We start from the raw sequence: 14692 nt of genomic DNA, 5'->3' as shown, positions 1-14692 counted from the left end.
TTGGGTTTATTTTCATTACTCAGAGTTTTACAACGAATACATAATATCTTCAAAAACAGAAACCCGAGACTGTTTTTTGAAGATCAGAAGAAAACACCTCCAGGGCACGTAAATCTTCTGGAGAAAAAGCAGGGCTAAAACCAGAATAAGGGCTGACTTCAGGAAGGAAAATGCTGGGGGCGGGAGCGGGGGTGGGGTGGGGGAGGGGGATGGGGGGGCCGCAGGGAGGGACTTGAAAGCCTGCCTGACAGCCTTGAGCAGGAAGTCCTGTCCCAGGCCTGGGCTCCAGGGTCAGTCCTTCACTCACTCGGTGAGCACCTGCGGCAAATTACTTAACCTCCCGAGCCCCAGTCTTCTTATTTATAAAAAGGAGAGGGTGGCCGTCCCTGTTCCTACGATAGCCGCCAGAATTAGAGGAGAGAGTATGGGGAAAACAGCCCTCACAGTGCCTGGCACACAATCAGTGTGCCCTAAACACGAGCGCCTATGGAAACCAGCTTCACACAGTGGTCATCTGCGTGAGCTCACTTTGCCGGAATGGAGTGCTGATGAACAGTTAGGGAGCGGGGAAAGGGAGAGGACAAAGGGGCGGAGGGATGCACAACAGCAGACGTGTAAATACCTGGGCTCTGCAGCCCAGGAGCAGTGGCTGGGGGGCCCCGGACCAGCTGACGACTCATTCTCGTTGTACGTGGATCCTGTCCTCTGTCAGGACCTGCCACGCACTGCCCCGCCTCACTGAGTCAGTCAGCTGGTCCCTCTCCGGGTAGCCGGGAGCAGGGGAAGCTGAGACTGCCACGGGCATTGTCTGGTCATTCCTGGACACAGAAGAAGACTGAGAAGACGAAGTGGGTACCCCGACAGAGCAGAGTGCAGGATGTTTGGGGAGCAAAGCGCCCATGCTTGGGGAAGTTGGAGGTTTCAGCCTTTACGATCAGGCGGAGCACCGGAGACAGAACGTGGGCCGTTTCATCACGTTCATTTTCCCTTAAAATCCTTTGTGCAACCCAGGCATGCTCCAAACTTGTCTCGCCCCAGCCTGATGCCTTGAACTTGAGGCAAACAGGGTCACTTTGCCGTGTCAGGGTGAGGGGATAGTGCCCTGCCTCTCTCTGGACCTGCGGGGGCCTTCAGACTCTTTTCTCAAGTCGCTGACACCATCCGTCTGCACTCAGGGCAGGCCCCAAGGGGGGAAATGCATGATCTCACAGCTAAGAGCCCACACTTGGCAATCAAAGGCTCCCGGGGTTATATCTAAATTCCTCCACTAAGTCCTCACTCTCTCTGAGCCTCAGTTTCCCCACCAGTCCAGTAAGAATCCTGACCTCTGACAGGTCTGCAGTAAGGCTTAAATGACATAACGCAATCTGGAGAAGGCAGCGGGGGGTAGAGGGGAGGCGCACAGGCTGTGGTGCCGGACTGTTTAAGCTCAGATCCCGACTCTGTCTCTCACTCGCTGTGTGTCCTTGGGCGCGTTACTTAACCTCTCTGGGCCTCAGTTTTTCTGTCTGTAAAACAGAGACAATGATAGTTTCCACATCTGTAGAGGAGGGGATGAATGACCTCCAGCTTGCAAAGTGCCAGGACAGCCCCTGGCGCATTAGTGAGTACTCAGTGAGTGAGTCGTTGTGATTGATGCATGCGAAGCCCTCAGTGCGGTGACAGTACAAGTTCATTAAATGGCCACTGTTATCGTTACAAGGTGCACGTTCCACAGAGAGTGTTGGGCTCATTCATCCCCTGGAAAGCCATGAGAACATGAAGACGGCGGGGAGAATCTCGTCCTCAGGTAACGTGACGGTCCTGGGGAGGGAACTCGCCGTCCTGCTGCCCGGGCGGGGTGCCCAGGGGCCCCTGTACCCCTGTACCCAGCCTCCCCTTCGCTTCCCAAGAGCCCTCATTCAGCCATCCCCTCTGGGAACAGATGCTCACTAAGCACCCCCAATGAGCCTAAAGGAGCACCCAAGAGAAGAATAAGGTGACTGTGGCCCCTGCCACCCAGAGCTCACAGGGTAGTGGGGAGAGGTGCCACATACACACACACACACACACACACACACGAGCGATCATCTGAGGACGGCTGCAGCTGGTGCTGTGAAGTCTGTGATGAGAAGGGAGTGGGGCCCCGACCTGGTCTAGCCCTGGAGGTGTGCGGGGGGAGGAGGCATTGGAAAGGCTGGCACGTCACCCATGAATAGGTGTCGGCAGGCGAAGCCCAGGAGTGGAGGAGGAAGTGACCCGGGCAGACAGGCACCGGGTGCCGCGGCCCTGCAGCCACGTGGTGACCGTCTCGCCGAGCGAACAGGAGGAGGGACAGTGGCACTGACGTGCTCCTAGACCATCCACTCAGAAGCACTCGGCTGGGTGGTTGGAATTTGGAGAGAAACCGAGGGACGCAGGAACGGGTTCTCAGTTGCGACTGTTGTCTCTTCCCTTTCAGACTCTCCTCGCCCGCTGGCAAAGACCGCCAAGCCTCCGACCCCGAGGCCCGGGGCCAAGGGCCGGCCGTTCTCAGCTTAGATTCCCAGAGGCTGCAGCCGTGGACCATTTTGCCCACGTGTGGGCTTGAGCCACACGTGAACCACGACAGGGACGCTGCCCTCTGCGGGCCTTCCGATGCCTCCGACCTGTGCCGGTCACACCCCGCAGGGTTCTGCGAGGCTATTTGGGAAGATGAGTCTCCCTCACTGAAGAAAGGGGGCAGAGCACGAAAGCGAACTATGGCTCCGAGGGAGGGATCCGTGATTGACAGAAATGGGGATGTGCCCTTCGGAGCACCAGGCATCCTCAAAGAAGCCGGCCCCCAGGTCGTTGATTTCTCTGCCGGTTTACAGGCCACGGAGAGGAGATGTGTTTAAGGTTCCTGTAGTTTTGCCCTGGACGCGGGTGCTCCGGCGAAGGAAGCCGTCTGTTCCAGACGCGGCAGGTTTCTCTAGGAACCCACACGCCGGGAGCCTGGCGCTCCCCCCTAAGTGGTACTTTTGTTGTCTTTCCGTTTAAGACAGCAAGCTTTTCCCAGGCCCACAGCCGCCTGCCAGCCTCTCTTGATAAACAGCCCACCAGCTCTCTTGGTAGATTGGATGTTTAATAATTAGCCTAACTCATTGTTTATCAAAGTGGCAATTATCACCACAATGAAATAATATTTTAACTGCAGGGGAAGCATTACGGATAGCTCCCAAGGAGACTCTACCGGCTGGGAATGGCCACACGGCTTCTGACACTCAGCGGAAACGGCCACCCCGCCTCGGCTGGCGGGTCTCGGTGTCTGAGATGCTCCCACCGGATGCTGCCCCGAGGACCTAAGGACATGTGCCCAAGAGAAGTGAGTGGTCTCAGCCCCTCCCACTGAGGCTCAATGGCCCAGCAAAATATGAAAGTGCGGCCTGTGCTTCTGAAGCGGAACAGCCTGGAGTCGGTGGAGCTGGTGAAGCAGCCGCACCACCGCCGGAGCAAGTCTCAGCAGGTGCGCTTCAAGGACGATGGGACCTGCAAGACGCCACCCGGCCCCCCCGAGGTGGAGGCCCACACTTCCGAAGACCCGGCTGCCATGGGCAAGGCTCAAGCACCCAGACACCACCACCTCCCCGCCTACTCGCTCTCCTTCCCCAGGCCCCAGAAGGCGGGGGGCTCTCGGAACATCGCCATCCAAACCTCCCCCAGTCTCAGGAAGCACTTCCCAATTTTCAAAAGGAAGAGGCTCACGGCCAGCAAGTCCCTGGTGGAAATGCCCACGGCACCCCAAAGTGCCATCCAGGTCAACGGCAACCTCTCCGAACAGGATATTGTGTCTTCTGAACTCGCCTACTTAAGGCTGGCTCAGCGTCTGGAGGATGGGCCTCGAAGGGTCAAGGCGCCCCACCCGTTCCTCCCCAGGATGGCCAAGGTGCAGAGCAACGGGCCCGTCAGCATATGCTTGGAGGCGGGGACTTGGAGAGCCTCGGAGAGCGCCGCCGCTGCCATTCAGGTCCCGGATGACATGTACCACAGTCCTTCCTGGGCAGCGGGGGAGCCCGCTTTCGGCCAACACAGGTCTGCAGAGACGAGCAACTCCATCCCCCCGGCGGCGGTGGACGTGCACGCGGGCGACGGGAGAAGAGCGCTCCCACCCGATTCGGAACGATCCCCCCCTTGCTCAAACGCCACCAGCGGTGCCCACCACGTGCCAGGCATAGGGAAACTCAGACCCGAACTGCTTTTGCCCAAAGACAACTCCAGTGACAAGGACTTCGGCGCACTGTCATCTCTGCCAAAGGACACGTGGGCTCCCTCGCCACCACGGACTCACAGCTGCCCCTCGCCAGGCCAGCCCACCCATGGCCGGCCGGCCCACCCTGGAGGGGTGTCAGACTGTTCTTCACCGGGTGACCATCATCAGGAGCTGCCGTCACTCAAACCCAATGATGCACCAAAATCTGCCCCTGCATGTCCGGAGCAGACGGCGAGCACCCCCACCCCGTCGGACGCCCCGGAGCCTCGCCGTTGCCCAGGAAATGATCGCCTCCCGTCCCCCCTTCCGAGGAGGGAGACCAAACTTCAGAGCGGCAGGGAGGTTGGGGGCATTAATCAAATCCACCTGGCGCGGGGCGAACTCTGCGACCTCCAAGGCAGGCTGCAATCTGTGGAGGAATCTCTGCACTCGAACCAAGAGAAAATTAAAGTCCTTTTGAATGTAATTCAAGACTTGGAGAAGGCTCGGGCTCTCACAGAAGGGTAAGGCGAATTGTTTTAATATTAAAAACGACTGGCTTAACTCATTTGACAGGAGAGGAGCAGAGAGTGAGCGAGCATTGGTTTCCATTAGTAAAATGTCCCCAAAATGTTTGAGTTTCTGTTGCTTTCCCAAACCATAAGCAATGTCCTTTCTTTAAAAACCAAAACAAAACAATTTTACTTATTCATTTTAGAAAGAAGGGAAGGGAGGGAGAAAGAGAGAGAGAGAAACATTGATGTGAGGTTACCTCCCATGCACACACAAATGGGGACCTGGCCTACAACCCAGGCATGTGCCCTGACTGGGGATCGAACCAGCGACCCTTTGGTTCACAGGCCTGCACTCAGTCTACTGAGCCACCCCAGCTAGGCCAATGCCCTCCCTTTATTCCAACCTGGTTTTATTCAATTCTTGGCTCTGGTGGATTTCCACGGCTTTTTGTTTTTGTTTCCAAACATCTACAGACTGGAGAGAGGGGGCGATGAAGCAGCGGGGTCCGAAATGATTTTAAGGTGGGGTTCCAGTTGATGAATGATGGGGGAAATGATAGCAAACAGGTACTGCCCCCACCCCGTCCTTGAAGCAAGCCACTGTTTTTGCACAGTACTTTGGCCACTTGTCTGTTTGTCATGGAGGACTCGAGGTGGCCACCAGGCTTCCTGCTGACCTTGCCCTCCACTGACCACTTTCCCGGCATAGGCCAGTCCATCACTGACCGACTCAGTGGGGGCTGAAATGAGATCACAATTCTGCAAAGAGAAAAAAAGTCACGGAATGCTTGGCTGGGTGACTCAGCACCAGCCTGCGAAGGGAAAGGCAGTTATTTATTTAGGTGTGGAGTGTTTGTCCTGGAAAATGTGCTCCCGAAAGCCTGAGAGGAAGGGATGATGAAAGCTCACCAACCAAAGGTGGGAGAGGGAAGAGGAAATTAACTGGCATTTGCTGATGTGAATCAGCAGCAGCATTGCTTACACGAGGGCAGCACTGGGGTGGTGCAGAGAGAGATGCACTGAACTGAGGGGTCAGGGGTTTAACCACCTGCCTTCCACTCGCTTGCAAAGTCCCTCAGTTTCCCCTCTCTCGAGAGGGGGTAAGAAGAGCTGACTCATCTCCCAGCTATTGTTGTCAGCAGGAGAAAAACCCCTCAGATTTGAAAGCCCTCTAGAAACGTGAGGTCCTACGCTCATGGGTTTCTTGTTCATTTGTCACGGGCACGCAGCTCCACAGCATGGCTCCCGGTGAGAGGGCAACGTGCAGGGTGCATGCATCCCACGGGACTTTCATCCCGCAAACTCTCTGTCTTGCAGGCGCAACTTTTACCGGACTGGCCAAGACCTCAACAACTGCAGGACCTGCCAGAACACGGCGTGCATCATATACAGGTACCCGGCCCCCACGGAGGCCAAATCTGCGGGGCGTGGAAGCTGCGGGACCCCAGAATGCTCGCACACGCTCGCTTAGCTGCAGGGAGTTAAGACACAGGCAAAGACAGGAGGCCTTTCAATACCTGAGACTTCAACACCAAGGTTTGAATGGTGAAATGTTACCGTCTGGTTCTGAGGCCGCCTGGCTTTGTTTCCTTGCAATGAGGGCGAGGAGCAAATCCTTCGGAAAACGATCCCTACACTTACTGAGCACTAAGTGCGGGCACCTCCCAAAGCTCTGTGTGCCCATTTGCATCTCATTTTCACAATTACACCTTGCGAGGTGGGTGTTACTGTGTTCAGGGAAGTTCAGCCATGCGGCTCAGGTCACATAAAGCATTTTCAGAGAAAGGCCCGAGCTCAAGGCTCAAGGTCAGACCTTTCTGATCCCAAACCCGGTGATGCTGGTTATCCCACCACGGTACCTCTTCCTCAGCGGCAGCGATCCCATGCCAAGCACCTACTATGTGGCAAGCAACATGCTGAGAAGCACTTCGCATTCCTTTCTAAGTAGCTCATTTCCTTCCATCAGGGGGTAAGGTTGCTGCAATAAAGTGGGTTTTATAAGTGATAGAAGGAAAACGTTATGCAGTAGTGAGAGCACGGAACCTGGAGTCCCAGCCTCCGAGTCCGATGTCTGCTGACGTGTCCGTGGCTCAGTTTCCTCATCTGTAGAGTGGAAACCGGTACCCGAGGTAACACATGTAGACGCCTTTGTAACTGCCAAGCTCTGCACAGATCCAAGGGCTTATTACTGTTATTAGTGGAAAGATCAGTGCCCCCTTAGCTGGAAGCCCATTTCGGCGGCACGGTGGAAATGTGGTCAAAAGCAGTCATTTTGGTTGATGGCATCTAATTTTGACAAAAGTGTAGGGCTTTGCTTTCTCTATTACGTTTCTCTCTCAGATGGAAAGGGCAGCCTGATGGGCTTGCCTGTGTCTTCTTTCAAATTTGTCCTCTCTCTCCCGCGGAATCCGAGACCCCCTCCTGGCAAGGGAAGGGGGGCTGGAGGTTAGAAGGCCCCTACACTTTGGCAGGGCCTGGGGCATTTTTTCACTGAAATGTCAGTTCCTTACACCTTGCAACCGTGGAACTACATACTTTTACCAAATGACAGAAGCTTTAGGACTCGGCACAGAAAATGCCCTTTACCTCAGTGTAAAATAAAAAAAAAATCCCCTAAGAAAAATAAAACCCTGGAAAAGGCTTGTGACATTGGAAAGTATAAGTAGCCAATCTAGTCTCACCAATTGCTACATTTTTTGCTCCTTTTTTTTCTTTCACATCTCCTTTCTTAAGCAAATTTCCTAAGCTCTAGAAGGACAAAAATTATTAAATGTCTAGACAGCTAGGGAGAACAAAAAAACCATTCATTATAAACAATAATTATTTTTAACTACTCTCCATTTACATTTTGGATAGTCTCTCTTCGTAATCAGCCAGATGATGTATTTTTCCATTACCTTAAGATGACTTTTTATTTAACTTATGTAAATGAGGAGGACAAGTGGTTATTTCCCAGGCTACTGCGAGTGCCACGGCCTGGCCTTGGGCAAATCATTTCTGGCCTCTGAGTTTCCTCATCCGAAAAATGAGGGCCTTTAATTACACGGTCCCTCTGGTCCCTCTCAGTTCTGACGTCCTGGTGTTCCATGCTGAATTAAAAGCGGCAATGTTTGGCTAAACTGTGACCTTCCCACCAGCCTGAGACTGTTTGCGTTTTCCTAGTGGCTCCTTCAAACACCCCGAGCAAACATTCGAAGCGAACGTGCAGCCCTGGAAGGGTGAATAAGCCTCGTGCGCACGTCCCTTCCAGTTTTCCAGGAGGAACGGCCATTGTGTACATCCAGTCCTCATCACCATGCGAAGCCAGGCTGCTCTTCCAGACAGCATCTATAGCCTTGTATCTAAGCCATTGCAAAGGAGCAGGCAATTAATTTGATGAAAGCAGAGAGATCAGAAAACAGCCCTATCATAGTAACAGTGGGAAGATGAGAGTTGTCCTTTTTCTTTTCTTTTCTTTTTTTTAACATTTCAAATGACTTCAAACCCTTGTGTTGTGTCTTGGAAAGTCAGATCTTACAAACTAATGAATAAGTGATGTGAAGTACTCGTCCTCGGGCCTTGCTGAGCTGCGGTCCCTCTCCGCGATGATGGATGGGCCCGGGGCACGTCGCTATACATAAAGCATATGGGCACGTGAAGAACTGCCTCCCAGCTCTTCTTCTCTGGAGATGGTGCTGCTAGGTTAGCGACACATCGGCTGTTCTAGGGGGCCCCATCAGGCGGAAGCTTTGGCTAATGCTACTTGCTTCCATCAAGGCGTGTGAGGTCATCCGTTCTGCCCAAATCATGCTCTCTGCTCCCAGAGGAGCCTTCTGCCCCCCGCCCCCAAGTCTCCTTAGCTTTCTTCTTATTTCCATAGATCCCATCTGGTCATGAAGCACAGTCCCACGCAGATGCCTAAGGACCCCGTGCATAGCTCTTGGGGGCTGGCCGGGGATTTCTTGCGTGGAGGCGAATGGGCTCCTTTGAGTTTTGACTGCCAGGAGCTCCGGGGGAAGGGAGCAGAGATTGGTTCTATGCCTCAAGCTGGTTCCAAGCTGTTCAGTCCCCAGTCATACTCCTCTTTGATCCTGAGCATTGATTCCAGGACAAGTTTCTCAAAGGCTGGGGTGAGAGCCGCCTGCGGTACCAAAGATTAAATAATATTGAATTACTGAGTGAGAAGGCTGTTCCCTTTCCAGAGTTATTTCAGCCCTTGTGGTTACCTGGAGGGGAACATCAGAGTCTGGTGCCAGAATGTCTTCAAAACTTTCTGAAGACCTATCTTCCTTGCCAAGCGAGAGCAGGTCCCAGGTTCACAGCCACAGGCGAGCAACGGCATCCGGCCAGAATGTAATCATGTTGAATTATTTTCATTGAAGCTTTTAACTTTTAAAACTAGTCCCCCTGAATATTCATTGTAAGTGATACAGATCCTTATTTTCAAAAGCGATATTGCCTAGTTTATGAAAAAACACTTGCATAAATGTTTTTAAGTTTAAAAAGAAACTGGATGGAGAGAGGAGTAACAGGAAGTGCGTAACTGGCGTGGGGAGTTCCACCAAAACCACGAAGACCAGGAATGAATGACTGAAGCTCGGGCAGCGGTGCCCTACGGACTCAGCTCCCTCCGCTCTTCTTCACAAGCCCCGCCCCCCCTCCCCCACTGCGGTGTCTGTTCCTCCAGCTGTGTCCCCCTGCCCTTCTTCGTCTTCAAGTTCACGCTGCAAATCATCACCGAGCCTTTCGGAGGACTTTGTCTCCACCAATGATGCATTTATTTTCTGGATGTATCTCCCAGGGGGGGGAAAAGTCTGCTTGGTTTAAGTTGCAAAATCCATCAAATGCTTTAAGGGAAGAGAATCAGGAAGTCTTTCTCAGAAAAAAATTTCACCTGCCATCCGAGCATGTTGCTTAGGAAATGGAGAGAGAGGGCACGCTGCAAAGTTAGCGTCTGTCGTGGGTGCAGGGGGCGGCCGGCCGTGTGAGATTGGAAAGGTGCCAGAGAGGAGGCAGACAGCAGGGCTGCTGTCGGTCTGGGGGTTCGCTCGGACAGGCTGTCTCCTCTTCTCATTCTGAGCTTCTTTTCACGGGCTCCTGGGTTTCAAGTTCTGTCTTACGACGCTCCCGTCTTCCCCCACCTCTTTCATCAGCACATCCTCTCTATTAATCCTAACTACAGGGATATGTAAACTAGATATTTCCAACTTAATATCTCGAAGGCATCTCCGCTGCACCAGCTTTGATTTTCAGAGCTCATCCCTCGGAGTCTCTCTGGAGCACAGGCCAGAGCCTTGCGGCGGTGCGCCCTGCGGGAGAAGCGCCAGGCCTTCTCCTTCCGGAGAGCTGCAGGAGTCACCCGGGGTCACGCGGTTGGTGGCTCGCGGGAGGCTTCCAGGAGTTTCTTTTTACAGCTAAGCTTTTTGGATGCTGGATCTTGGCCTCGCCTGCTACTTAAAGCTATTGGCTAACTGGAGAACAAGGTTATTTCATTAGAAATGTAATAAGCACCCGGGCCTGTGGGTTTGGCAACCACAGTTCTGCTTCAATTATTTAGTATTTTCCTTCGGTCTGCTTAGGACGCTCTCCCAGCACAGAGGCAGGTGAGCCGGGAGGGAGAGCCACAGCCCTCTCTCCGGCCCGCAGTGAGATCTGCAGTGAGAAACACCTACAGAGCAGGCAGCAAACCCGTTCTTTTTAGCAATCACAGATGCCTTGGCAGCTCTCATCCCATTCTGACATGGACCGAGTGGCGTCTGTTTCAAAGTGCTGGACGGCGAACATTACAGGAATGCCAACCAGCCTGCTCAAAACCACCACCACCAAACGTGGCTCATGCCTTCTCTCTGGGAGACAGGTGTAAAGTTTGGGGAGCGTGGGGAAATGTCTCTGAGCCCCGGCAGGGGGATCCCCAAGACGTTTGCCTCCAGAGCCCGTTTCTCTCAGGAGTGCGCTATCCCTCTCTCCTTCTCCCCAGGGTGTGAGAGGAGAGGAGGAGGATTTACAGCATCAGCAATTTATCGGCAATAAAAATGAAACCTCTTTTAATGCATTAATAGCTAAAGAGGCGGAAACATGCCATAAATATAAAATCAAGCAGGCCAAGAAGTTCCCGGGAATAGCAAGTGCATGGCTGCTGGCACGGAGGCTGCAGCCGACCACAGAACACCCCGATCCTCACTTCTCTGTCAAGTCAATGCAACAACCACGACCATTTGTCGTCCCAGGCATGGTGCCAGGCGTGTCGCCAACGCAGTCCGTGCGGCATCTCATCTCCAACTCCCAATGACTCTGACGTATGAGCGTGCTCATTGTCCCCACTTTACAGATGAGGACACTGAGACTCGGAGAGGTCATGTGACTTGTCCAAGATCCAACAGAGCCAGGGCTCAAACGGGTCCTGCTGCCGCCGGGAGATTTTCCCATTCCTTCCCCTCTCACCTTTGACCTTGCCTAGTCAGTGAGCATGTCTTCAAGTTCTCTGAGAAGACCCGTCCTTCCTGAGGGCTTAAGAGGAAGGCCTTCTCGACCCAGAGCCGCAGACCCCGGAGCAGATGTCTTGCACAGTCAGTGGTCGGCGGTGACGGGTCCTGCGCTCGGTCCTGCCTGTTCATGCTCCAGGGGGAGGAGCTGCAGTTCCCTGAGGACCCGGCAGCAGGCAGGTGCCCTCGGAGAGGGGGTGCCCTTGCCAACGTGAAATGGCTGCAAGCTGTGGGGCTTAAAATTATGCCCTAAGAATAACGAGCAAACTGGTCCCTAGGAGGACGTTTTAGGGACAGAATCCCTTCCGGGCTGTGGGGGCAGGGAGGAGGAGAAACCAGCGGAAGTCCCTGCTTTCCCAGCCTGGGTCCTTCCCCAAAGCCACTGTCTCAAGTGACATGATTTATCCAAGCGGACAGGGACAGACTTCCCTCGCTGCTGCCATCGGTTCCGAGAGCAGATTCCTTCGCGGAGAAAGTGGCAGGAGGTCCATACATCAGCGGTGCCCCTGGGCCCCAGGGCGCACGGGCCGCGGAAGCACTCAGCGGAGGCGAGGAGGCAGAGAGGGACCTGGAAGAGGTTTCCTCTTCAGGGAGACTCCACGGATCGTTAGCTTCTAGCCAACCTGCTCCGAGTGTGTGGTTTGTGGCAGCGGCTTGTCACCATTTCTCTTTATTAAAGACCAAGACCCACCCCTCTGCTGAGAAGGAAGGGCAAAGGCCCCCTGCAGACCTCGGCAGCCTGCCCACACCCAGATCACTGAGCCCATGCATTCCTGGGAGTCAGCTGCCCGCGAGGGGGTGCCCGTCTTCTCTGGGGATGCAGCCTTTTGACCAGACTTGCTCCGCACTCTGGAAACACCAGTGTAGGACAGGGTGGTCAGCTGGGTCACAAAGAGCCCTCCGAACAGCCCAGCTCTGCGTGGGGTCGGGTCCCACAGGGGACTGTGTGCTCATTTCGGCGTGCCGCGGCTTGGTCCCCAGCCCACACGTCTTAGGCGGCCAGGATCTCACACAGGCGATGACGACTGTGTTCATCGGCGCAGCCTACTGCATGCACCAGCTGTGGGGCCAGGCCACCTCGGTTCCTGTCCTGGCCCTGTCTCATATCAGTGTGTGTCCTTGACCTGCCCTTGCCTCAGTTTCCCCATTTACGGAATGAAGAGAACATCCGCCTGACGGGGCTGTGAGGGTTACACGAGACGTGAGGATGGTTAAACCCGTGGTGCGGTGTCCACAGTGTAGATTTCACTCCGTGAGTGACAGTCGTCCTCCTCCTCTTCCCTCCTCCCCATCTTCTAATTAGTATCATTCATTTAAATTGCCGTGCATCCTCACCGAACATGATCCAGGTACTTTTGTTATTTCTTCTTCTATCAAGGCCCTGGTCACAGCCAGGCCCTGGGCTGAACCACCGAATCCCTCCTTAGGAAAAGGCAAAGCACAAAGAGTCTAGAAACCAGGCTAAACTCTGACCGTAACTCACGGTGTGGCTTCTCTCTGCCAACTCGTTTGTCAGTTAAATGGGGATAACAACCTTCCCTCTTCCTGGGCCCTCGTGAGGGTAAAATAAAAACACAGACCTGGAGTGTTTGCCGTTTCAGAGTGCTGTGTAAAAAGTAAGGGGCTTCTAGTGTTCATTGATTTCTATATAAAGTTTTATCTCTTGTTGGCATGCCCGCCTTCGGCTCGCCCAGCCAAGCTCCTGCACCCAGCTCCCGGCTCTGTTGCTGGCTTAGGCACGAGTGTATTTACCTACTTCCTGCTTCTCCCTGTTTCTTCTTCCAGATAAGCCATGACTGAGGCTTCCTGCTGCTTCCAGTCACCTAGAAACACCCCCTCTTGCTTCTCCCCTGGCACCACACCTGGAGCACTGACCTGTCAGCTAGATCAGAGAGGTGCCCTCGAGAGGGACGCCTGTGAGCTCTGCCCCGTTCCTGATCTACACCCAGCCCACTTTCTAAAGGCTGTGGCGTACCACGCGCAGACAGCTCAGAAGGCCAGGGCCCTAAGGCTCCCTAAGACAACGAACAGGGCAGTGGTGAAGCCGGTTGTCGGGTCTTCCTTGCACACCTTGCATGCTCCACAGTGTCTCAGTGGCTCCGGGCCCGAGTCCTGTACTGCAGCTATTTCTTGACCACTGTTTGCCCCCACTGTGAGCCAGAGCTCTACACACTAAGCCCTCAGCACTCCTCTCCAGCCACACGGGATATGGGCGGCAGAAGGTGGTGCAGGGGGTGGGAGGAGGGTGGGGAGATGAAGAGGAAGAAGAGAGGAGGGGAGGTTACAGGAGTCACTGGTGTTCACCTTGACACCAAACCCAAGGCAGACGCCATTTCCCAGAATCTACAAGCAACCCTCCCCTTGAACTTTCACCAAGTAGACAGTTTACTCCCCTTTGCAAGAGGCTGCTGAATGCGGTGTGGGTCGGCGAGGAAGGAAGGTGAGGGGTGTCTCCTTTTCTGCACCCAGCTTCCTGATGAAAAGGGATGGGAGAGGACACTGTCCCCCCCGCCGCCTCCATTTATAAGGCAGCCGCTACCCAAACAAAACATACTCCCTCTTCTCTCCTCCAAACCAAACAGTAGTTTGTCAAATGGAAGAGTAAGAAGGAAAGTGACAATTTTCCTTTATGTTAATAAATTGCTTTGGCCTAGAAAACATTAATCAATTTCTTTCCTAAGTGCACACACTTCTCTATACCTTGCTTCTTGCCTGGCCTTGAAAAGAACGTCACATTCAATCCCCTTTCTCTTGTCCAGATCAGTGAGGGCAGTTACAAGAGGAGTGGGGGGAGATCATAATGGAGCCCCGTGGTGTTTCCATAGAAACGTAGAATGTATTCTTCCCTGAATGTACAGGGCGGGGAGGGGTGAAGAGTGATGTTGCTGGCAAGGTATAGCAGTTACTGAAGAACTTAAGGTATGAGTGCGGAGGTGAGACAGTCAGCCCCTAAGACGGGAAGACAAAAGACTTAGTGAAGAGGGCAGTAGGCGGAGACCTAGTCCTACGTGAGGACGTTTGACCTATCCTTGTGTCCCATCTGCGCAACTACCCGGTGAGAGAGCTTTGTAGCCCCATTCTCAACTGAGTCTCAGAAGGAGAAGGGACCTGCCCGAGTGCACCCGGCCAGTGGGAGAGGCACAGCCTCGGCTCACACCCAGGACTGTTCCATGCAGAGCCCTTGCTCTGTCCGCTCTCTGAACTGGGCTGCGCTTGAAATTGTGATGATGAGACAGTTTCATGCTGTCTCCCGGCTCCTCTCAAGTCCTGCCAGTTCTGTCCACTCTGGGTTCCCCCAAAGCACTGCTCTTCCCAACTGGTGTTAGGACACTGCTGTTGAGTCCTGACACACTCGGGTGGTTTGTTGTTGTCGCTTGTTTATTTGAATTATGAAGTCAGAGAAATGTCACATATAAGGAGGAAAAGGAAGCTGGGTTTTGTGTAGGTTCATATAATTTGTTAGGTGTAAGGATGAAGAGCTGGAAAGTGGGGTAGTTGAGATCAATGCAAAGCATATTTTAAAGCAA

At 53.8% G+C, this 14692-nt stretch overlaps 2 protein-coding genes across 5 annotated transcripts in view; one reads left to right on the top strand and one right to left on the bottom strand.

Moving 5' to 3' along the window:
* DOCK2 (dedicator of cytokinesis 2) overlaps positions 1-14692 on the bottom strand; it is a 362016-nt gene that overhangs the window by 164254 nt on the left and 183070 nt on the right. The window lies entirely within an intron of this gene.
* The window catches only part of INSYN2B (inhibitory synaptic factor family member 2B), a 102034-nt gene that overhangs the window by 84383 nt on the left and 2959 nt on the right, over positions 1-14692 (top strand). The window contains exons 2-4 of one of the 4 annotated variants that reach the window (XM_036013878.1): positions 1703-1789; positions 2441-4713; positions 6022-6096. In XM_036013878.1, the coding sequence (XP_035869771.1) occupies positions 3359-4713; positions 6022-6096 (1430 nt within the window). In that variant the 5' untranslated portion in view covers positions 1703-1789; positions 2441-3358. Of the gene's footprint in view, positions 1-605; positions 4714-6021; positions 6097-14692 lie in introns of those variants that run through there. The other 3 variants (XM_036013877.1, XM_036013876.1, XM_028528595.2) reach the window with 3 other exon arrangements.

This window comes from Phyllostomus discolor, chromosome 13 (genome assembly GCF_004126475.2).
Source record: "Phyllostomus discolor isolate MPI-MPIP mPhyDis1 chromosome 13, mPhyDis1.pri.v3, whole genome shotgun sequence".
NCBI classification, from domain to species: Eukaryota; Metazoa; Chordata; class Mammalia; order Chiroptera; family Phyllostomidae; genus Phyllostomus; species Phyllostomus discolor.
Note: the sequence above shows the minus strand (reverse complement) of the source record. Positions and strands in the feature narration are given on the sequence as shown.